Consider the following 22,953-nt stretch of genomic DNA (forward strand, 5'->3'; position numbering starts at 1 on the left):
AATCTAGTGATAATGTGCTCATGGAGGAATTTGACAACTTACTTGGCATCATTGGCTTTAATTGCTTTTGCCTTAGTCTACTTGGTCAAACATTTGGTTGCTGTCATTATGTGTTTTATACTATTATGTGTTTTATACTATTATAGTGGAGTTTGGATAAACCTCTCTAATATAATCAATTTCTTATTTTCTAAAAGAGACTAAATATAGGAATATCTAAAGAGATAAGATCATCTTCAGATCATTTCTATTATATCATTGACATACATTACAAATTTTAGCATATTTATGTACACTAAAAAATAATATAGGCCAATAATAGCTAATTCTAAGGATTTTTTGGCTAATCAAGTTCATCAAAAAGTGACCCCCATATGTAGTATTGTGATATGTCAATAGAATAGTAGTAATTTCATCACCCATCACACACTTCCTTAACATCTCATCAACTCTATGTCTATATAATTTTCTCCCAATTATAGCAAAGTATCTACTATTGATTTTCATCTTTCCCTATTTTATTTTAAAAAGATAAAAAATAAGAGCGAGAATTGTCAAAATTTTGGTAATTAATTTATATCAAGTAAAATTAGTCAAAACAACAAACAAGCTTTTATCTATCAAGATATTGTCAATTAGAGCTTCACCAATTTTCTTTGACAACCCAGATAAATAATTTGTTTGCTTATTCATCTTTCTAGGTTTATATTCTATTGTATAATTGAATTCCTCTAATAGAAGCATCCATCTTATAAGTCTATTATTTAAATTTGACTTATTAGTAATATATTTAATTGCCATATGATCTACAAAAAATACTACTACATTTAATTGAAGGTTATACCTAAACTTCTTCATAAAAATAACCATCGTAAGGTATTTTTATTTTGTGGTAGTATAATTTCTTTTTGCATAATTTTATTATCTGCTAGTAAAAACAATGTAATAGTCCTTGCACTTCTTTCTACTTGCTTGATACAAGGTACTTCTTACTACTACCAATAAAGCATTATATAGTATATAGAAAGATAATTGCCAATTTGGTGGCTTTAAGATAAAGAAGGTACTAAGTTTTTTTTTAAGGATATCAAATGCCTCTTGGTATTTTATTCTCCATTCAAACTTCACTTTTTTTTATATTAGTCGAATTATATGCTTAGAAAGTGTAGTTGAGTCTTATATGACTTTCCAATACCATTCAATATACCCCAAGCTTCTTTATATCTTCTTTAATATTGAAGGAGGACTTAATTCCTCAATTACCTTAATCTTCTTTTGATCAAGTTTCCTACTCTTTTTTGATAATACATATCCTAATAGGACTCCTCTATTAATTGCTAAGAATATTTTGTCAAAGTTCACTGCTATCCTAGATTTTCTACAGCTTTAAGGACTAGCCTTTACACAATTATGGTTGGTTATTCTAAAGGACATGGTGCTAAAATCATCAATAAACACTATCATTGATTTGAAATGCCATACAATATTGCTCTTTGAAATGCCTCAATAGTATTGCAAAGTCTAAAAGGCATGACAACATAAATAAAAGTGCCTCAAGGTGTAGTAAAGGCTATTTTATGGTGATCCTTTGGGCCTATAGAAATTTGATTGTAACTTGAATATTTATCTATGAATGAATATAATTCATGCCGAGCTACCTTTTTTAGGATGGTATTTAGAAATAAATAAATAAATAAAAAGTGATCCTTTTAAATATATGTATTATATTTTTTATAGTTATATACATTCAAAGTTCTTTATTCTTCTTTTTAACTAATACCATTGATGAAATCCAATCCATAATTTCTACATGTTGAATAAATCTAGTTTAAAAGAGTTTTTTATTTTTTTTAATAATTAATTTTAAATTATAAGTTTTTTTTTTTTTGTCTCATAAGAATTGAATTAAAAAGAAAAGGAATTCTATGTTGCACTACTTCTAGAAGTATGTCCTTAAGATCTTTGTAAGACCAAGCAAATACATCTCTATGTTCTATAATTAATGACTTGTAACTTATCAACTCACCTTCTGTCAATTAAATTTCAAGTTTGATAAATTTTAAATCCTCACTTACTAAAGATACATCTATTAATTTATAATTAAGGTTGCATATATGCAATTACTTTTTAGAACTTTTATACCAATTATTTGATATTTGTAGATAAATAGCCATATCATTTTTAGTTTTAAGACCAATAGAAGTTTGTTTAAATCATAAGAGAGGATTAAGGTCAAATTTTTCATTTATGTCTTCTAATTCTTCATCTTGAGTGCCATCAAAGTTCATTCCAAAGGCTTTGAGGACTTTAGGGATCCTAAATTCTAAACACTTTTGTATTATTTTTTATTCTTAAAAATTATGCCATGCTTGTTAAGCTGTGCTAATTAATGTTGCTCCTCTTTGCCTTCACAATCCTACTTCCAAACTATTGCCAACCGCCTTGTCCTACCATCTGCAATCACCATTACTATTCTTGTCTGTAGTCGCCATTGTTGCAGTAGAGAAAATTTATCTTAAGAAAGCATTGAGTTTTTGGCTATGACTATTTGCTCAATCAAGTCTCAAGATAAAAAAAAAGCACCAAGTTTATATATATAAATTTTTCCCTATAGGAATAATTACATCAATACATAAGTTTTAAGTACCAAAGAACACTTAAAATATGATAAAAATATTTTAAGTCCTTATATATCCATAAGGTGAATTTTTTCCAAACTTCAATAGATCATATCTCACGATTGGACCATCCAAACAAACTAAAATTTTACATGAAGTATTGATGTATTTTAAACAACTACCAAACCAAATTTCAATCATAAATTTATTATAGATCTTGAGATATTGCCAAAATCCTAACAATAGCTTCAAATCCTTGCTTACACATATCCATATGTAATTTTCTTTATATTTCAAAAATTAAATATTTAAATACTATAAAACTTTGATATATATCTTTTCAACCTAATAATACATACTTTTGGAAATTTTGAGCTAAAAGTTAATCCAAAAACTCAAGATATAGCTCCAACTATTACTATCAACAAAATGGCTCACTTATTGCCTTTGAATTACATGTACTGTCTTTAACACTCTATAGTTCTTTCATACAAATTCCAAATATTTACAAAAGACATAGGTCTTAAGATCACCCTTACAGCCGCACCTTTCAATCTCCAAAAGCTATTGTATAACTCCTCATATTTTCAAAAAAGTAACAATATATCTTAAAAAGACATCTTAACTTCAAACAATTACAACTTTATTACTATAATTTCAAACCCTCTAAAATATGTACACAAATTGTAGCTCAAATATTAAACCTTGTGATCCTTTCTTTTCATTCTCAAATGACTCTTTTGAAGTTGCCAAAATCCTTATTATGGTCACAAACAACCTCTTGAGAGCCTATTAGACATGGCTTTCAACCAATAGGAATAAGGACCTTCATCCCTTGCCTTCATCCATCTATACTTTGCTTTCATCCCTCCAAATAAGCTTCTTAGAGGTTTGCATCTTTATCTTTTAATTCCAATCTTTTCTTTAAATTTTATACTAAATGTCTAAATTTTATATAATTTAAACACTATAATCAAAATAAATAAACTTCAAAATAAATTTCTTATATCAATTCTCTTTAAATTAAATTATTAACAATTCTAATATACATCAATACTTATAAATACATTATACTTTTTACTTAATTTTTACATACCATAAGCAATTATAATATGATACTATCTACCATTACTATCATTATCTATAATTGCCATTGTTGTTAATGCAGTCCATTGCAAATCCTTGTTTTTGAAAAAAAAAAAAAAAAAAAAAAAAAAAAATCGCTCCAAAATTTTTAACATTCTTTATTTTAAATTCAATTTTATTATTTTATTTAACTTTATATTTTAAGGTGAATTTTATTCAACTTTTTTTACTTAATCTTATATTTTCTTCACAGATTTATTTATGATAAGTGCTTCAATATCCTCAACTACTTCTACTATGTTTTCACTTATTACTACTACATCCCAACATTTTCAAACATTAATCCATTAAAAAAGTAAAAAAACTTGAAAGTTGAGTTAAAAGTAAAAATTAAAAATAAAAGAAAAAGTTAAAAAATAAAAGAAAGAAAAAGATAAAAGCTTAAAAGTTAAAATCTAAAAGTTGAAATGTGAAAGTTACGAATTATTGTAAAAATAAAAGTATAAAAGAACTAAAGAGATATGAAAGTGAAGATACCTTCATAACATCCAAGAATTGAGGGCAGCAATCCCATTCTATTCCAAAATATGCCAAAAATTTTCATTAACTTCAAATTTAGTGATTTATAGTTTGCACAAAAATTAACTTGAAGGCGCTTGTGTTTTAATAAACTTAAGTTCAATCTAGTACTTAAGCCGCAAGAAATTCTCCTTCAAAATTGAATAACTAAGACTACTATGGTAGGCAACCTCCCTCCACTTGAAAATTAACTAAAAAGTGAATTCTTCCTTAAATTCAGTAAACTTTATGCCATTAGAATTTCAGCTTGAAGATGCACTTATTTTTTAAAATTATACAATCATAATATTAAAAAGCACTAAGAAATACCTTTTCAAAGATAGATGATCTAAATTGCTAAGGCAGCCAACTCTTGTGCTTTCAAACTTCTACCAAAATTTTACCCTTACTTTAAATCAAGAAATTCTTATTTTTTTTGGAAAGCTAGTACTAAAAGCTATAGTAAAAAAAAAATCACTTCAAAACTCAAAAAATTGAATGACTAATTGAGGGAAATCCGAGGCTCTTAAACCCTTGAGGTATTTGGGAGGTCGAGGGAGTTGTCTACTACAATTATCTACGTCTTAAAATCCAATGACCATCATTCACCACTCAAGATCCATGCACACACAACCATAAGTTCACAATGAAATTAAAAATAAAAAACAAAATTAAGATTAGGATTTAAAGTCAAAATTTGGCATGGCTTTGTCCTTCATCAAAAGAGGAGATAAAGAAGGCTTGGGTAACCAAGCCACTCTTATACAATTGAGTGGTGAGTTGTGGAAGGGGGGCCACATCTCCACCCTTCATCTCTAAGATCCCTAATATAGATCTATGGCCTTCATTCATCTAAGAGCCAATTTCGTTTCTAAGACTAATGGCTCTTGTAAGTGGTCAAGAAAGCACCTTTTGGTAAATATAACTTTACCATTGTCTTTAAGACATCTTTTAAAGTGAAAACCAATTACTTGCATGTCTCAATCCATGCTCAATTGTAATTTTTATGAAAGTTTTTACTTATAAGGATCTTAGGAATTCTTGTAAAATCCTTCAAAATGAGAAAATCCAATATCTAAACTATTTTGTTATTTTTTAGTTTTTATTATTGCATCATACAAACAATCACATATCTTATTATTATTAATTCAAAACATGTTGTTTGCCAATCTTATATTCATACTTATTTGTTTTTGAACACATTTTCTTAATTATCCTATCAAAACATTATACATGGACAATGCAAAAGAATTTGCATCAAAATCTTTTAAAGACTATTATATTACAAGAAGGATTGAGTTGACATATTGTATTCCACATGAACAAGTTCAATATAGTGTTGCACAATCATTTATAAAGCATATACAACTTATTACTTGACCATTCCTTCTCAAGGCAAATTTACATGCATTTATGTAGAGTCATGCAGTTTTGCATGCTACAATATTAATACACCTCCATCTTTCTTCTTTGGAAAATATTACAACATAAGTGCTTATTTCAGGTTGTATTTCTAATGTATCTCATCTACAAGTATTTGATTGCCATGCTTGAATTCTAATACTAGAATCTCAATAGCGTACCATTAGAGCTTATCGACAAGAGGGCATACATCTTAGTTTTGATTCACCAAACATTATTTGTATTGTTAATCTATCAACTAACACATTATTATGTGCACATTTTTAAAATTATCATTTTGAAGATAATGTATTTCTATCTCTTTAAAAAAGAGTATCTAATCAACAAAGATATATAGTACTTATATTTGGAGCACCAGAAATATTTACAATAGATCTTGATCCTAAAACATCTTTAGCTGAAATTAAAGTTACTAAGATTTTGAATCTAAAATGAATCTTAGATGAAACATCCAATAGCTTCAATAATGTACCTTGGATTATAAGAGTTTCCATTAATGAGGCTTAGAATGTACTTGCCCATATTGTAATACTACTAATTAGTATGCCTCAAGTTATAACATCAAAAACTAAAAGGACTTGTGAACCAAATAAGCAATCACATAAAAAGTAGACTATAACATGCACTAATTTAGATATTATTTCTATAGAAATTCTTATTAAACCTAAGAGACCAACAATTAATGATGATATATCCATGCAAATTATATCTTCACCTCATACAATAGAAAATCTTGATATTAGAAAGAATAAAATTAAATTGAGTACAAAATTATCTATTCTATATTATATTATAAATAATATTTCGAATAGACAATCTATTACAATAGATGAATCATTTACATGCATGATTGCAGAAGTTTTTTTTTACAAGAAAGAGGATCTTGAACTTCAAACCATCTAAGAAGCAATGAATTTCTCTAATTGATTAAAATAGAAAAATGCCATTGATGAGGAGTATACCTCTTTGCATAAAAAGAAAGTCTTTGGTCTAATTAAGAACACTCTTATATCTTATCCTATGGAATATAAGATAGTATTATTATACAAGTGAGATGCTAAGGATCAAATAACTCACTATAAAGCTCGTCTTATTGTCCAAGGATTTATCCAATGATTTGGCATCGATTATGAATCTACATATTTTTTGATCATGGATTCAATTACATTCTAGTATATTATTAGAATGGCAATCTATGCCACTTTTGAGATGCATGTCATGGATACGATAATTGAATATCTATATGATCCCCTTGATGTAGATATTTATATGAAAGTTCTATTTAATTTAGAAATAAGAATTCTAAATGCACATACTGTTAGATGATATTGTGGTATTAAATTATACAAGGTCCTATATAATATAAAATAATCTAGGCATATGTAGTATCAATGTCTTTGAGATTATTTAATAACAAATAAGTTTGTAAGTAATCCACTAATTCCTTATTTGTTTATTAAACAAGATAAAATTGATTTTTTAATCATCACTATATATATATATATATATATATATATATTGATAATCTTAACATAGTGGGTACTAAATCCACATACATTGCAGCTACTAACCTACTTATCCATGAATTTGAGATGAAAATGCTAAGAAAAATAACTTTATGTATTGATCTTCAAATTAAGCATCTCACAAATGCTAGCATTTTCTTCTACCAACTAATGTATATTAAATAAATCTTGTAGAGATTCAATATGATTGATATTTAGTTGTAGAGAGTTTACCTTTGGCTTATATATGATGTCTTAGCTCCCAAATACCCTTTTATTTTACACAAAAGCTCAAATTATAATAAAATCCTTCAAAACATTTTCTTCCTTCAAAAGATATTTTTACCTTGAATTTTGGAAATTCATATTTCTTGATCCAACCATTCAATTTTTTTCAAATTTTTATATTACATAGATTTTATCTTTAATATTTATCACGAAAAAAAGTGAACAATAAATCTATTACTGATCATTTGGCATCTTAAAAACCCTAGAAGGCACTCTAAATCCTAATCTATAAGCACGAAAAAACTATTTTTCTTATATCTCAAAAATCAAAACTCCAAATGCCACAAAATTTGTACATAAAGTCTACTAACATGATTACATACAATCTAGAAAATTTTGAGCCAAAATCTTGCCAAATTCCTCACAATATAGCTCAAAACACAACCACTAGTTAATCGAGTCAATTACTACCCTTAGATTTGAAGCGCTGACTTCAACTTCCAATATCTCCTTTATTCCAACTTGAAATCCATCAAATAGTATATCAAAAGTGTAGTCAAAAAAATGTTATTTCCAATCCTAATCGTTGATCCTTTATTGCTTTATGTACATGCATGTTATGTTCAAAAGAATGACATTAGGTACAAAATCAACACCTTAACTTTGAGCGCCCATATTTCTTTCATATAAACTCCAAATTACACAAAATTTGCACCAAAACCATAACCAAAAATCTAAACTTGCTGATTTTAGCCTCCAAAGCTCGAATTACCTTGAAAGAATAACCCTACTCTCTAATAAGACCTCGGACAGCCTCCTTGAAGCTCATTGGGCATGATTTTTAGCTAATAGGAATGGAGATTTTCATCATCTATTTGTATTCATCCATACGAATGTCCTAACTTCTCTTTTTGCTACCAAAACCCCTCTCCAATCTTTTTTCTTATAAATTCTACATAATATATGTCATAAACATCAATTAAAAGAAACAAAATAAGACTTTAAGGATCACCAATTTCTAACAAAGGTGACTCTAAATGTATAAAAGTTATTACCAATAAAACCAAGTTCAAAAATGACTATAAAAAAAAATAAAGTTATATAAATTCTAATAGAAGTCCTTTTAAACAACCTCTTTTCAGGATAGTAATCTATCCACATCCTATAACCAACAAAAATCTACTAACATGGTTCTCACTATGTTGTCTAATATATTGTGTATTAAATATATATACACATTATTTTTACATGGTAACCAAACCATAACACAACAACAGTTGGAGCACTTTCATATTTAGCCACATCTACAAGATCAAATATTGTATTTGCAGTTAGTGTTCTTGCAAGACACATTATATGTCAAATACTACAGTATTAGAATGGCATCAAATATTTATTACATTATTTAAAAGGCATTGAAGACTTGAGAATATACTATACATGATCTACAAATCCAAAATTGGTTGGATATTATGATGCAAGATATAAATCTGATAGTCCAATAGCTAAATTTCAAATAAGTTATCTATTCTTAAAACATGGAACAGTAATATCATTGAAATGAGTGAAACAAATCATAAATGCAACTTCATTCAACCAAGCAAAAATTATTTTGGAAGGACATCATTCTATTTTCTATCTAATAAAACGCCAATCGATTTCAAAATGTTTGGTTTTATCATGGAATATCAGATTGTGTGTAATTTTGATTCCACTTTGGTTATCACATCCTAAGATGGTTGGGTCGGTACATTGAATCTGAAATCTGTTTAACAGTTGTCATAACCATATGGCTTCACAAGTATAATTGGCCAGTGCTCGGTATTCCGACTCGCACAATAAGCGCGCCGTGGATGTTTGTTTGCGGGAGTTCCAGGATATCAATGAGCTTTCGAGGTAGAAGAAGCAGGCGGATGTGGATATGCAATCGTTCGGGTCTTGTGCAAAGTCTGCGTCGTAGAACACTGTGAGATAATTTTCCTCCCCGTTTTGTAGAAGTTGCCGAGCAATGGGTAACGGCGGACGTATTGCAAGATGCGGCGCGCGGCTTGAAAATAAGCTTGCTAGGGTGCGTTAGTGTACCGACTGCACAGTCCGACGGCAAAAGCAAAATCTGATCGCGTTTTGGTGAGCCAATGCAGTTGTCCGATTAGGGCTCCGTATAACAGAGTGTCACAAGGTCGGGTGCCTTTGTTCTTGTGTAGTTTGGTGCCTTCATTAATCAAAATGTAGGACAAATGAGACGCTTCCATTTGGAATTGTGTAAGCATATCATAAGCGTAGCTTGTTTGATGGAGAAGGAGACCATCGACAATGGTGGAGTACTCAACTCCCAAAAAACGCCGAATGGGGCCAAGAGTGGTCATGGCAAATTCGTGATGCTATTGTTGTTTTAGCTCGGAAATGAGAGAGAAAGACGTTCCGGTGACTTTTACGTCATCCACATATAACAAGAGGATGACAGTATCGCTGGAGTCATGGCGGTAGTATGCGTTCAGGTCGGCCTCCAAACGAAGCATTCTCTTGCTTTGAAGGTAGTTGTCCATGCGGGAGTACCATGTAGGGGGACTCTGCTTCAAACCGTACAGCGATCGGTGTAGACGGTAGACCGTGTGTTTGTGGCCACGAAGTATGTATCCGGGAGGTTGTTGAAGATAGACCTCCTCATCGAGGTGACCGTTTAAAAAAGCGGTATGTACATCGAGCTAATGGATCGGCCAGCGAATATGTGAAGCAATAGCAGCTACAGTTTTGATAGTCTTCCAGGGGACCACCGAGGCAAAGATCTCTTGGTAGTCGATTCCATGTTTCTGCTGAAAATCCCAAGCGACGAGACACACCTTATACCGCACCAGAGAACCATTAAGTCCTTGTTTCAGTTTAAAAATCCATCGCGCTGTTATCGATCGTTTACCTGGAGGCAGTGAAACAAGGGACCATGTGTGGTTATTGTGTATGGATTGAAGTTCTGAAGCCATGGCGCGTTGCCCGTGAGGAATGGGGGAGGCCTCCCAAAAAAAAATCGCCTTGCTTTCCATGATGCATGCAAATGACTTGGGGGAAGTGCAAAAGTCATCAAATTGGGCAGGAGGTCGGCGATTGTGGTTGTGGGGGTGAGGAGGGGATGGTGGAACCGCAAGCGTAGACGCGGCGGAGACACCCTGCTTTGTCGATGCAGGTGAGGAGGTTGGATTTCGAGGATGAGGGGACGGGAAGGCGGAATCTGATTGTCTTAAATAGGGGATAATATCTGTGGTGGTGTGGGCATAATATCTTGTGGGTGTGCCAGAAGAAGTGGCTTAGCGTCATCGGGTGCTCGAGGTGTAGATGGAGTGTTGGATAAGAGTTGCGATGCACCCAAAAGAGTCGTCGCAGGTAGGCCGATGTTTGGATTGTTGGGTTTGTCTGATGAGAAATTTGAAAGGGTGGGTCCTTCTATAATTGGTGGTGTATCCGATTTTTCTGGAGGAAGATGCGTGGATTCATCTTTGAGTATCTGGACATCAGCCGAGATTAGAACCTTATTAGTAGATAGATCATAAAAGCGCCAGCCTTTTACCTACGTCTTATAGCTCAACAAGATGCAGAGTCGAGATTTGGGGTCAAGTTTCGATCGGAGTGCTTGCGGATGATGAATGTATGTAGCGGATCCAAAAACGCAGAAATGAGCCACAATGGATTTGATTCCGTTGAAGATCTTGTTGGAGCTTCTATCCGAGCTAGATTTAGATGGGCGTACGTTGAGGATGAGGGTGGCAGCTCAAACATTCTCACCCCAGAGATGAGCCGGTAGTTTCTTATTAAGCAGTAGACATCAAACGATGTCCTGCAAAGATTGATTCTAGCATTCGGCAACGCCATTCGAATGTGGGATATAAGGCTACGTGAGTTCACGAGTAATACCGGCTGCTGATAAGAAGCTGGTGAAGAATTTTGATAGGTATTCCCCTCCATTGTCGGAGCGGAGAGTGTGAATGTGTTGTCCAGATGAGTTTTCGACCTCTGCTTTGAATTCTTGGAACTTCTGAAAAGTATCGCTCTTGTGGGGCATGAAATAAGTCCAGAGTTTTTTTGGAGTAGTCGTCTATGAAAGTCACAAAGTAAGATACGCCACCGATTGATTGGACAAGAAAAGGGCCACAGACGTCTGAGTAGATAATTTCAAGAATCCGAGAGACGCAATACTGAGCTAGTTTCAAATTTTTGTTTTCTATTTTGTTTGTCGAGACAGGTCTTACAGGGGCTCAAAGGACCTGAAAAAGTGAGGAGTCCAAGAACGGTTTGATATTGAATCATACTTGTTGAGCCCCTTGAGTGATAATATCCGAGGCGAGAATGCCATGTGGTTGCTATGTTAGATTTAGGACAGCAATTGAGAACTTTGATGGGGTCGGTAATGTTGTGATGACGTTGATGCAATCTGTTATCAACTATTGTAGAGAGATTAAGCTGGTACAACGCATTGTCACAGTTGCGTTTGGCATATGCGACTAGGAAGTGATCTTGCCGTCGGCAAATAAAGCACCCTTTGGCGACGAGTTTGAGACTCATATCTTTATCAGCTACATAGGCAACGGAGATTAGATTCTTTACAATGCTGGGCAAAAAGAGAACGTTTTCTAAGGATTTTATTTCAGTAGCTAGATTTATCATGGATACATTGCCGATTGCTGTTAGTGGATGACTGTGGCCTCCTGCAGATCGGACTCTATGACCAGTAGAAGGACGCACGGAAGAGAAGGCGTTGTGATTTCCTATGATGTGGTTAAATGCGCCAAATTCCGAGGACCACTTTATTTTGGAATTGCTAAAATCTACATTGTTAATTTCCAATTGAGAAATGTGTACGAGAGCCGTTGTATGCTTCGCACCTTTGATTTTTGTCTAACAGAGATGTACTTCTTTGTACCTCTTCATAAGTTGTAGACCAGCGTTTTCTGCATCGTTGTTGATGGTTGTGAGGGCGCTTGACCTCCCAAGCTGCTCTGAGGCGGTCATTACTATTAATGGAGGATTTGTACAATATTGGTAGAGGCCATCGCGTTGAAGCATGTTCTTCATTCTATATGCCCTGATCTCGTAGTTGTCCGGCCCCTCCAGGTGATACTGTTCTGGAATTGAACAGTCTCTTGTTTGATATGGTTGGTGACTGGTGACTGGTGCCTCAGGTTGTGCGCGTAACCCTACAAAGTGGGAGCTTAACTCTGTCAATTCGCTCGGATTTGTGACTACTGGATCCACCATTGTATCTATGGCCAAGTTGATTGTTAGAGGTGTTGATGCTAGAGTAGTAAATAGAAACAAAATGTGCTATCCTTCTTGTGATCTCTATGACTTACGGTATTAAAAGATAGAGAGGGGAAGGAGTGGTGATGCTATCACTGAGAGGAGATTCACCTCTTTTCTATTGGTCCTAGGAAGCCTGCTCTAATACCATATTTACTCTATTCAAACAGAGAACAAAGAACCTCAGAAGGTATCATGGCATCAAAACTGGTAGCATAACTGAATCAGTGCGTAGAACAACCTCTCTTGTTGCAGAATTAGCAAAGAGACAAAGCCGGAATACGTTTGGCAGCACAGGTTGAGAACTAGAGTGAAGAAATCAACCGAGGTTGTCAAATGGCTTCTGCTGGGAATATTACGAGGGCCGCGCTTCCCAGGGGTCAGCCCCGCGCGGAAGGGCCAACCTTCGTGCTAGGCATCAGCACTGCGGTGCCTCCCGCAAAGTTTCTGCAGAGTAAGTACCCCGACTTCTTCTTCAATATCACCAACTGCGGAGAGAAGGAAGTCCTGAAGGCCAAATTCAGGTGCATCTGTGACAAGTTGGGCATCCCGAAGCGCCACATGTTCCTCATGGAGGGGATGCCCAAGGCCAACCCAGGCATCTGCACGTACATGGAGCCCACCCTGAACGTCCGCCACGACATCGTGGTTGTCCAGGTCCCCAAACTCGCCGCCGAGGCCGTCCAGAAGGCCATCAAGGAATACGGCGGCCGCAAGTCCGACATTACCCACATCGTCTTCGCCACCACCTCGGGTGTCAACATGACTGGAGCCGACCACGCCCTGGCCAAGCTACTAGGCCTGAAGCCCACTGTGAAGCTTGTCTTGATGTACCAAACCGGGTGTCCCGGCAGTGCATCCGTGCTCAGAGTGGCCAAGGATCTAGCCGAAAACAACAAGAGCAGTCGAGTGCTGGCAGTCGCGAGCGAGGTGACCGCAGTCACATACCGAGCCCCGAGCGAGAACCACTTGGACGGGCTTGTGGGCTCAGCTCTGTTCGGCGATGACGCCGACGTGCACGTGGTTGGATCCGACCCCAAGCCTGAGGTAGAGAAGCCATTGTTCGAAGTGCACTGGGCTGGAGAGACCATCTTACCAGAGAGTGGCGGCGCCATCGATGGACATCTCACCGAAGCAGGGCTCATCTTCCACCTCATGAAGGATGAACCCGTGCTCATCTTCAAGAATATCGAGAGGTTTTAGAACGAGGCCAGGAAGCCAGTGGGATCTCCCGCATGGAACGAGATGTTCTGAGCAGTGCATCTCGGAGGTTCAGCCATTCTCGATCAGGTGGAGGCGAAGTTGCAGCTGACCAAGGACAAGATGCAAGGGAACAGGGACATATTATTCGAGTTTGGCAACACATCCAGCGCCTTAATGTTGTTTGTATTGGATCAGATTCGGCGTAGATCTGTGGAGATGCGTGTGTCCACCATGGGCGAGGGCAGCAAGTTCGGATTTCTCATTGGTTTCGGACCAGGAGTGGTACTGGATGTGCTTGTGCTCCGCGTCGCTGCCAACTCCGCCTAGATTCTCTCCACCTCACCTCTCCTTTTTACTTCCCCTTGTCCCCAATTTGTAGCATATCGTAAGATATGTCAAATGCTTTGAACGAAAAGGAATTAGTGTTGAATGAGCTGGAAGAGGAGAAAACAACGTAACATATGTTGTAACATATTCTGTGGAGAGTACTATTCTCATTATTCATTATACAATCAAGAATTGGTATTTACGGTACAGGATAACCTGTTCACCAACTTGGCTACGATATTGCCTGCTCTGACAATATCATCTTCGGTTCACAAAGAATTTGATTGGCAGATCTTCTTAGTAACTACATATTTTCTCGTGTTGTAGTGTGCTGAGGTAGGTTCTTGTTCACTCTCAGGTGTCACAGTCGATGAGTAATTGTTAGCAACGTTCTTGTTTATATCGTACGTATAGTTCAATGTTTCATTTAGGTGCTCAACACAGGAGGCCTCATCTTCACTTAAGGGATGCACTTGACTTTGTCTAAAAACAGAATAAAAGCTGCCTACTCGGAATTTGCTACATAAAATTTTTTAGATTCGTGGATATTTGCCAACATCAAGTCATATCTAATCTGAATAGAGTTCAGAAACGAATGTGAGTGATTTGTTTGTTGAGAGCTCTAGCGGGTCGCTCGTCCCTGGTTTTCCGGATTGGTTAATTGGAGATATCAATATGCCCTACAGGGTACTGTCGAGATGATTTGCAATTTCTATAGTGTGCTATATTCATCTACAACATCCAAAAAAATTGGTTGACAAATTGCAAATGTCGTCCTACTATGAATTCCCCAAAAACCTATAATCATAATTAAATTCCGGGACCCCACTACATCCATTAAGTCACCTACAAACTGCCCAACCGAGCATGATTGCAAATGCAAGGCTCCTTCAGTAACGGTAGTGAGCGGGCTTGTATGGACCTCCCACCGGCACGTTGATGTACGAGGCCTGATCCTCGCTCAACTTCGTCAGCCTGGCGCCCAGCTTCTCCAAATGCAACAGAGCGACCTTCTCGTCCAAGTGCTTCGGCAACACGTACACCTTCTTCTCGTACTTGCCGCTCTTCTTCTCGTTCCACAGCTCCAGCTGCGCGATCACCTGATTCGTGAATGAGCACGACATCACGAAGCTCGGGTGGCCGGTAGCGCATCCCAGGTTCATCAGACGCCCCTCCGCCAAGATGATCACGCCCCTCTTGGTGTCCGGGAACACCCACCTGTCCGTCTGCGGCTTGATGGTAATCCTCTTCACCCCGGGATACGTCTCCAGCCCCTCCATGTCGATCTCGTTGTCGAAGTGCCCAATGTTGCACACGATGGCGTTGTTCTTCATCTTCCTCATGTCGCTCACCATGATGATGTCCTTGTTACCCGTCGTCGTGCAGAAGATGTCGGCGTACTCCACGCAGTCCTCCAACCTCAGCACCTGGTACCCCTCCATGAGGGCCTGCAGAGCGCAGATGGGATCGATCTCCGTCACGATCACACGCGCTCCCGCGGCCTTCATGGCGCTCGCGCATCCCTTCCCGACATCACCGTAACCGAAGATCACAGCAACCTTCCCGGCGATCATCACATCCGTCGCCCTCATCAGCCCGTCGGGCAGCGAGTGCCGGCAACCGTACAGATTGTCGAACTGCACAGCGACCCAAACGTCAGCACCCGACACCACACACTCCCCCTCCCTCCTACCGTTCCACGGCCCCCCCACCCCCCACACACGCGTCCACAACAACACTTACGGAATCTGCCACCCACGGGTCACATTACCTTGCTCTTCGTCACAGAGTCGTTCACATTGATGGCAGGGAACAACAGGCTTCCGTTGTCCATCATCTGGTACAGCCGCTTCACTCCCGTCGTCGTCTCCTCCGACACACCCACCAACCTTTCCGCCATCTTGTGGTACTTGTTGGGGTTCTCCTTCATGCCGTCCCTGCGCAAACAGGAGCCACCGTCTCAGCACAACCAACGCCGCCGCCACCAACGACAACCGCCCCCGGATTCCTCCCCCATCTCCACCAAAACCCCGCACGGCCTACCATCCACTCCTTCAACGCGGCCGGGGCCGATGCCAGATATCGGCCCACGCCCCGCCCCACCATCACTAAACCCCCTCGCAAACCCCCCGACAACCACCCACAAATAATAAAATAAAAAAACCCCACCACTCACCCCACCGCACCACATCCCATTCCATCCCTCGCTCACCTCAAGATTGTCAACACGATCTTGAACTCGGCGTTCGTCGTCGACTCGGGGTCGGGCAGCGTGCCATCCTTCGCGTACACATCCTCGGCCTTCACACCCTCGTGAATCAACAATGTCGCGTCACCGCCGTCATCCACGATCAGATCTGGGCCTCCGTCCGGACCCCAGTCCAAAGCCCTCTCCGTGCACCACCAATACTCCTGCAGTGTCTCCCCCTTCCATGCGAACACCGCCGCGCTGTCGCGTGCGATAGCGGCGGCAGCGTGGTCCTGGGTAGAAAAGATGTTGCAAGAGCACCATCTCACCTCCGCGCCCAGAGCCGTCAATGTCTCGATGAGCACCGCAGTCTGGATGGTCATGTGCAGGGACCCCGTGATCTTGGCGCCCTTGAATGGCTGCGCGGCTCCGAACTCCGTGCGACACGACATGAGCCCGGGCATCTCAACCTCCGCAAGATCCAGCTCCAGACGCCCGAAGTCGGCCTGGGACATGTCCCGCACCTTGTACTCGCGCCCGGAGGCGGTCTTCTCCACGGACAGCTCCATATCTGCAAATGGGCGAGGCACCAACAGCACAACCTCCTTCCTCAACGCAACCCGAAGAGAGGGCAACGAAACTGCTGCTGCGGATGCCGCAACCCAACCGTGCAGAAATGGGTAGAACGAAAGGGAGCAAGAGACAGAGGAGGGCACGGAGCAAATGGTGGTCCTCGAGGACTTCTTATAAAGTCCCACATATGCGTTCACACAGTTGGTTGAATGCTTGGGTACGTGTTCATCTGGTCTAAGATTATTACCTTTCATAAGTTATCTTTAAAATATAGTATCATATATTGTGCCTACATGGGTGCTTTGAGAACCTTTAAGGATGGAGTTTGCGAGATGAAATGAATATCAAGAATTACATCCATCAGAGAAGTGGTTATTGCTATAAATGTATTGCTTGTGATTCCAGTGTGTGTGTTTTTATTTATTTAGGCAGTGTGTAATGTTTAGCATTTGTTAAGCCAGTTGTTTCACTGAGCAGGAAGATAGGAGCATCACTGTGAATGTTGGTACAAAACATGGAGGCACCTCTTGAGTATAGGTGAGAGAGGCGTAATATTTAAAGATTGGAGATGTACCACAGTAGGCAGAGCAGAATTAGCTAAATAAGTATAGAGTTACTGGATAGTAGAACCTTGGGATAGAATAATATTGGACCAAAGATCATGTAATTCCAAATTTTGGTAATAAACTAGCTCATGTACGGTAGACATCTTTCTTTATCTTGTGGACCTTTTTAGTGATACACATCCTTACATACACACCTTTGCAAGAAATAACTAGTTTTGATTTTAAATCATAATTCTTATTATATATATATATATTTTTTCCTAATAAATATTTTTTACGTTTATTTTTTGAAAATAAAAAATTAAAAGATTGTATTTTATTATTGCAATTATATATTAATGTCAACTATATATATATATATATATATATATATTCAAAATTATTTATTTTTTGTGGAGGTGTGTATGTGAGAAACTTTGGCATGGTGGGAAATTATAGCTTCTAAAATCAAATTGTTGTAGAAACAAGACTGAAGATGTCACACACTAATCAATTTAACTTTAGGGGTCGTATATGTGTATATATATATATATATATATATATTTGCAATTTTAGATTAGCAATCACAGTCTTTGCTTGTTGTAAAACTATAGAAACAAATGATTTGTCTTACTGCCCTCTAAACTTTATTGTTCCATAAATATCAACACGTAATTGATTTTGACACTATCCTGCAAATCAAAGTTGTAAACTTGCCTCTTTTTTTTATAATTTATTTAATGGAAAAATGATCACAAAAATATATCCATATCTCAGAGACTATATATCTATATACAACAAAAATTTCTTTAAAAAATATTTACAAGCAAAAAATACGAAAAATGGTTTCTTTTGAGATGGCTTGTTGATGCGGATCCTTCTATTTACTCCTATCTCCTTTCAGCAATGCTTTAACCCATCCATATTCAATCATTGGTCCATTTATCATCCATAAGTTGACATTCATTTCAAAATTGACACAGGCAAAATTGACATTGGCTTATCATTTGCTGCATTGAATTCTCAACAGAAAAATCAGTCTAGAATCAATTAAATAATCAATAAATAATGCAACATTGGATGAATTGATCTTAAGTTTAGACCATAGCAAGTAATGCTAGCATGAATTTTCCCAAGGAACTGGAAAACTTTACGAAGTGTCGGCGCCCACATGGCAGATGTGGGTACAAGTTTGCACATCGAAGGGGGCGAATCTAAACAAGGGCTAAAATCTAAACACAACTAGTATCAGTGCCAACCGAGAACATTGTCCAAAACAGCAACACCGGCGATGGCCAAAGGGTACAAAGCCAGCACCGGCAAAGCAAACCAGGAGGGAAATGTGCTCCTCGTGCCCCCCATCATCCCCACCGCAAATGTACACAACACTATTACAGTCACCTGCAAGAGAATTCCATCCATGTCATGAGCTTTGCACATCGGTATAACACACGAAATACAGCTAGTTTCACATGATTTGTTTGATCCAGAATGTTGTTAGTCATTGCACATACCTCGCTTGAGAAGTCCCAAGTTAATCCACGGATGTACACAAGCGCTAAAAATATTGCCATGCAGCTGAGAACCACCAAAAGAGTAACAGTGAGCATCAAAGAGATGGGTTTAAACATCTGGAGCTGACAAACTCAGGGACCCAAAATATGGGGTGGAGAAGAGGAAGAGAAGCAGAGAGCAGATGCCTTACAGAGTGTTATTCATGGTGATGGCGCCATAAACTTGCGAAAACGTGAGGGATATGTTCCGTTTGCGTCGCCTCTTGGCAAAGATGATGCTTGACACAAGCTCACTGGCATTGGAGGCAAAGGGAGTGACGACGAAGGCGACAAAGAAGGGAGGGATCTTAGAAGCGGCTGAGAAGTTGCCAATGGTGTCCACCATTGGGTCTGCAAACGTCGCGGCTACTGCTGCTCCAGCGAGCATAAGAAGCGCAGCTTTTTTGTAAATCTGTGGAGGATCTAACTCATCAGACTCTCCTTCCCCTTCGCCTGATTCTTCATCGGATTGTTCGACCTCGGCCTCCAGAAGCTCCAACACCTGCTCATACAATGGCATTGCGATGAGAGTTTGAAGGACTTCGAAATCTCCTCCATCCAGTAGCTCGAGACAAATGCATCGGAAGGATGAGAGCGCACACGCCGTTCGACACGAGGGATTGTCATAGGATGTGGATGCTTACTGTTTTCGCCTCATCCGATTTTGCGGCCCAGAAATTAGAGTCCCGTATGCTCACTGCACTTGCCCTTTGAGCTTGAAGAGACAATTTGTCTTGAGCAACTCGCTTAGACCACTTCTTGATGCCGGTTAAAAACTCGTGCTCCGAAATTGTGCCATCCACGTCGAGGTCGAACTCTCGCATCCATGTCTCCACTTGATCCTCTGCAGGCACAAAGCCAGCCTCCTCAAGTCCAATACCGACAATCAGCCCCCTCAGTTCCTCCTGCTGAATTTTGCCATCTTTATTGTGGTCGAAGGAACTGAACAGGTTCTTCACAGTCTCCACCAAGTGGCCATGCTTCTCATCCTGTGCAGATGGAAACGGCAAAGGAATTCCTTGAAAATCTCACATCCAGATGAGTTCCTAATCTCCACAAAAGTGCTTGTGTAATTAAGAACAGAATGCATCTGTTACGGTATTTAAAGCATTGAAAAAAAAATTTATTCAACATACCTGAGACAGGATTTTGGACCGGGAACTAGACATCAGTGGATACGATGCAACACGCTGTAATGCTCGAGAGCGGAAATACTGCAACCGGGCCTCCTCAATCTGCTTCTGTTGCAGCCATGGTGATGCCACCTGATCTCCGAATCCCGACAACCCCAGCCCACTTGCTCAGAATCACTCAACCAAAAATATTATTCTACCCTTGTCCTCACAAGAGCGACTTAAAAGTGCCTGTAATATTTGTCATATGTCAGGAAAGCGGAGCACACTCACTTGGTACGCACTGTACAACAACAGACCAGCGCTAGCAACGATGCAGCCTTCAAGCGCTCCCTTCGGACCGTCTATCAAATGGTTCGGCAACAGCGGCAATTGCACAAACAAATAGGGAAGCGTAGACGCCATCATTATCCATGCTCCCACCCTGAAATGTGCCACAAGCAGAGACCGTCAACCCTAAAACACTGCGAGAAACTGAAACGAGTCTTAGATGCGAAAGATCTGTCACAGAACGTGGCAAGGTACACATGACCTGGACTGCAGCAGCCAATTGTGACCAAGAGCTGTGAGAGGATTGTGGATACCGAGTTTGCTCATCAGTTGTAACACCAGTGCCAAATGGATCGAGCGGGCGTGTAAGGGTAAGATCAGTGGCCGTTCCATTGGGACCATCAAGATCGCAGCGTCCCGCAAGTAGCGATCCTGCCCATGCGATAGTGAGGAGCATAACGCTTGACCCTGCCAGCACTCCCACCCCTACCATCACCTCCTCTTGTGCCTGCAAATATCGATACTTCGAAATCCTTCAATAGATTCCACGTCTACATAATATCCTTCACAGACAATCCAACCTTTGCTGTGATCGAAATCCAATAATCAAACAGGGAATGGTCAAGACGTAACCTGCTGGACGGATCCACCCACGCCAGAAACAAGAATGAGAATGGAGTCTGGAAATGCTCCCAGGATGGGAAGCAAAAGTCCTCCTAACAGCCCAGGATTCATAACCTCGAGCAGAAGCTCGCTGCCATCGGAAATCAACTTGGCTGCTGTGAAGAGCAGGTAACCATATGCTAGCATCAGGAACACGTTGCCACCAATGCTCGTGGAGCATGGCAGGACACCATAAGTCTCCTCGCAAACGCCTCCGCTCTCGGCAACTTGATAAAGCTCATTAGAATTTGACGCTATCGTCCAAGTTTGCGTGGGGATCTCAGTTCGGATGCTGTCGAGCTGCGGGTGCGCTTGCACGTCTGTAACTGCCAGCTGAAGCGACGCGGCACAGGAGATTAGAGCAATGGCTAGTGACCTCATCCAGGACGATGGCGCTGGGTGACCATCTCTTCCTTCACCGACATTTTTAAACTCCGGATTCTGAAGTTGTGGCTGCAATGTTGAGAGGTCACGCCTGCAGTAGGTCTGTTCATACCAGACCATCAAGTCAGTAGGCACTCGAGCTGTTGACAACAATCGTAGTAGAGGATCGTGACCAGAAAATGCGATGATAATTTTATAACGTACTTGGCCATTGAGAGAAGTAGAAGCTGGAGAAGCCTCACAGCTGCTAACCCTCCACGAACACCTGCAGACAATAATTGGTTGACATACTTTGCATTCAATGCGAATCTCCTCAAATCCAAGACAAACGAACGAGTTTTTTCGGTTCGTCAATTAAGTTATTCTCTGGGCATCTCAATCAGCAGTGAATTATTTACCCAATTCTAGTTCCCACGTAATTCTCCAAGACTCCACCATCAGAATTCTACCAAGAGGACCCCGAAATTAGACAAATTGCAAGCACGAAACCCATTGCCACATCTGCGACTGCGACGTGAAAAAGCATCCTGCAATCAACCATGCCAGCATCCCCCAAACGAACAGCTGCATTTCCACTTCCACGATCACTCCGCTCAAATTCCGAGCTCTAAGTCAAAAACACCAAACCACCCAGTTGATGGCGACATTGAAATTCACCTCTTCTGTGGATGACCTCCTCCGCTCGCACCCTGGAAGCTGGACCTGGACCTCCAAGCGCTCAATTGGGTACACGGAAATTCCAAGGGACGTCGCATCTGAATCATGCGCAATGATCTATCGGCGACCCAAGTCTCCGTTCCGGCTGGCAATCCCAGTGCCATGCTATTCAGCATTGGCAATCTCACACTCTCTCCACTCTGCTACCTCACTACTAACAGCATATTTGCGAGAGATGAAATGAGAGGGCGAGGGCGGGGGCGAGGGCAGAGTGGAGAGATTGTTAGCTAGTTCCTCGATTTCGGTGTAAGTTTCACGTGGGTGAGAAGATGTGTGCATTCTTCATCGAAGGCTTGGCAAAACGCTCACGGCATTGCGCTATCTGCCTGCTTCTGGCCTAAAACCTCGCCGAAAGCACGCTGGCCGAGTCGTCAAACTATTCATCCATTGAATGAAAAGTGAATGAATGATTCCATCGCATGGTGGGTCTCGTTCACATTGGAGATAGTTCTGATGAGGTTTTCGTTCTATTTTAAGATATTTTGTGTTGATGCTATTCATTCAATTGATTCTTGTTGAAAGGTAGTTAATTGGTGATAGGGAAAGTGATTGGTTGATTGCAACAAGAATTTTATCAAGTATAACACATTTATTTTTTATAATTTGTAAATGTACTTTTTAATTTTAAAATAAATAAATAAATAAATAAATAAACATGATTTATATCCAAAAGATTCAAGAATAAATGAAAATG

At 39.2% G+C, this 22,953-nt stretch overlaps 3 protein-coding genes and 1 long non-coding RNA gene across 7 annotated transcripts; 2 read left to right on the plus strand and 2 right to left on the minus strand.

Annotated features, from left to right (window-relative positions):
* The first annotated feature begins 9,237 nt into the window (after positions 1 to 9,237).
* On the plus strand, positions 9,238 to 14,440 carry LOC112296093 (chalcone synthase-like). Of its 4 annotated transcripts, none has more exons than XM_090244759.1 (2): positions 9,238 to 10,792; positions 12,874 to 14,440. In XM_090244759.1, exon 2 carries the CDS (start codon positions 13,040 to 13,042, stop codon positions 13,904 to 13,906), a length of 867 nt encoding a protein of 288 aa, XP_090100885.1. In that variant the 5' UTR covers positions 9,238 to 10,792; positions 12,874 to 13,039; the 3' UTR covers positions 13,907 to 14,440. The 4 variants fall into 4 exon arrangements, 3 of the variants coding, with proteins under 3 accessions (XP_090100885.1, XP_090100884.1, XP_090100883.1); XM_090244758.1 differs by having other exon boundaries at positions 10,509 to 10,595; positions 12,118 to 14,440; XM_090244757.1 differs by lacking the exon at positions 9,238 to 10,792 and adding an exon at positions 11,017 to 11,357 and having other exon boundaries at positions 12,118 to 14,440.
* A 308-nt stretch (positions 14,441 to 14,748) lies between these two features.
* LOC112296091 (adenosylhomocysteinase) lies at positions 14,749 to 17,130 on the minus strand. Its single transcript, XM_024548252.3, has 3 exons — positions 16,446 to 17,130; positions 16,005 to 16,170; positions 14,749 to 15,870 (listed from the first exon to the last, which is right to left on the minus strand). The coding sequence occupies exons 1-3, from the start codon at positions 16,988 to 16,990 to the stop codon at positions 15,124 to 15,126; spliced, it is 1,458 nt and encodes a 485-aa protein (XP_024404020.2). The 5' UTR covers positions 16,991 to 17,130; the 3' UTR covers positions 14,749 to 15,123.
* LOC149987384 (uncharacterized) lies at positions 16,999 to 17,698 on the plus strand. Its single transcript, XR_016498611.1, has 2 exons — positions 16,999 to 17,211; positions 17,472 to 17,698. It is a non-coding gene; the product is annotated as an uncharacterized LOC149987384 (long non-coding RNA).
* Positions 17,699 to 18,559: 861 nt separating this feature from the next.
* On the minus strand, positions 18,560 to 22,560 carry LOC112272865 (sodium/calcium exchanger NCL2). Its single transcript, XM_024501030.3, has 10 exons — positions 22,200 to 22,560; positions 21,747 to 21,807; positions 21,129 to 21,644; positions 20,810 to 21,003; positions 20,499 to 20,649; positions 20,229 to 20,357; positions 19,737 to 20,081; positions 19,245 to 19,594; positions 19,054 to 19,117; positions 18,560 to 18,940 (listed from the first exon to the last, which is right to left on the minus strand). The coding sequence occupies exons 1-10, from the start codon at positions 22,373 to 22,375 to the stop codon at positions 18,788 to 18,790; spliced, it is 2,139 nt and encodes a 712-aa protein (XP_024356798.1). The 5' UTR covers positions 22,376 to 22,560; the 3' UTR covers positions 18,560 to 18,787.
* Positions 22,561 to 22,953: the final 393 nt, after the last annotated feature.

Source organism: Physcomitrium patens, chromosome 19, assembly GCF_059467195.1.
Source record: "Physcomitrium patens ecotype Gransden chromosome 19, ASM5946719v1, whole genome shotgun sequence".
NCBI classification, from domain to species: domain Eukaryota; kingdom Viridiplantae; phylum Streptophyta; class Bryopsida; order Funariales; family Funariaceae; genus Physcomitrium; species Physcomitrium patens.

Bases quoted from the DNA above. Each gene is read 5' to 3' on its own strand.
- LOC112296093 (XM_090244759.1), top strand. From the start codon at position 13,040: ATGGCTTCTGCTGGGAATATTACGAGGGCCGCGCTTCCCAGGGGTCAG.
- LOC112296091 (XM_024548252.3), bottom strand. From the start codon at position 16,990: ATGGAGCTGTCCGTGGAGAAGACCGCCTCCGGGCGCGAGTACAAGGTG. The intron at 16,171-16,445 runs GTGAGCGAGGGA...CTGTTTGCGCAG, and splicing joins ATCGTGTTGACAATCTTGAG to GGACGGCATGAAGGAGAACC. The intron at 15,871-16,004 runs GTAATGTGACCC...GTCGCTGTGCAG, and splicing joins ACTCTGTGACGAAGAGCAAG to TTCGACAATCTGTACGGTTG.
- LOC112272865 (XM_024501030.3), bottom strand. From the start codon at position 22,375: ATGCTGAATAGCATGGCACTGGGATTGCCAGCCGGAACGGAGACTTGG. The intron at 20,082-20,228 runs GTATGTTGAATA...CCATCTGCACAG, and splicing joins GGTCCAAAATCCTGTCTCAG to GATGAGAAGCATGGCCACTT. The intron at 19,118-19,244 runs GTAAGGCATCTG...GGTGGTTCTCAG, and splicing joins ATCACCATGAATAACACTCT to CTGCATGGCAATATTTTTAG.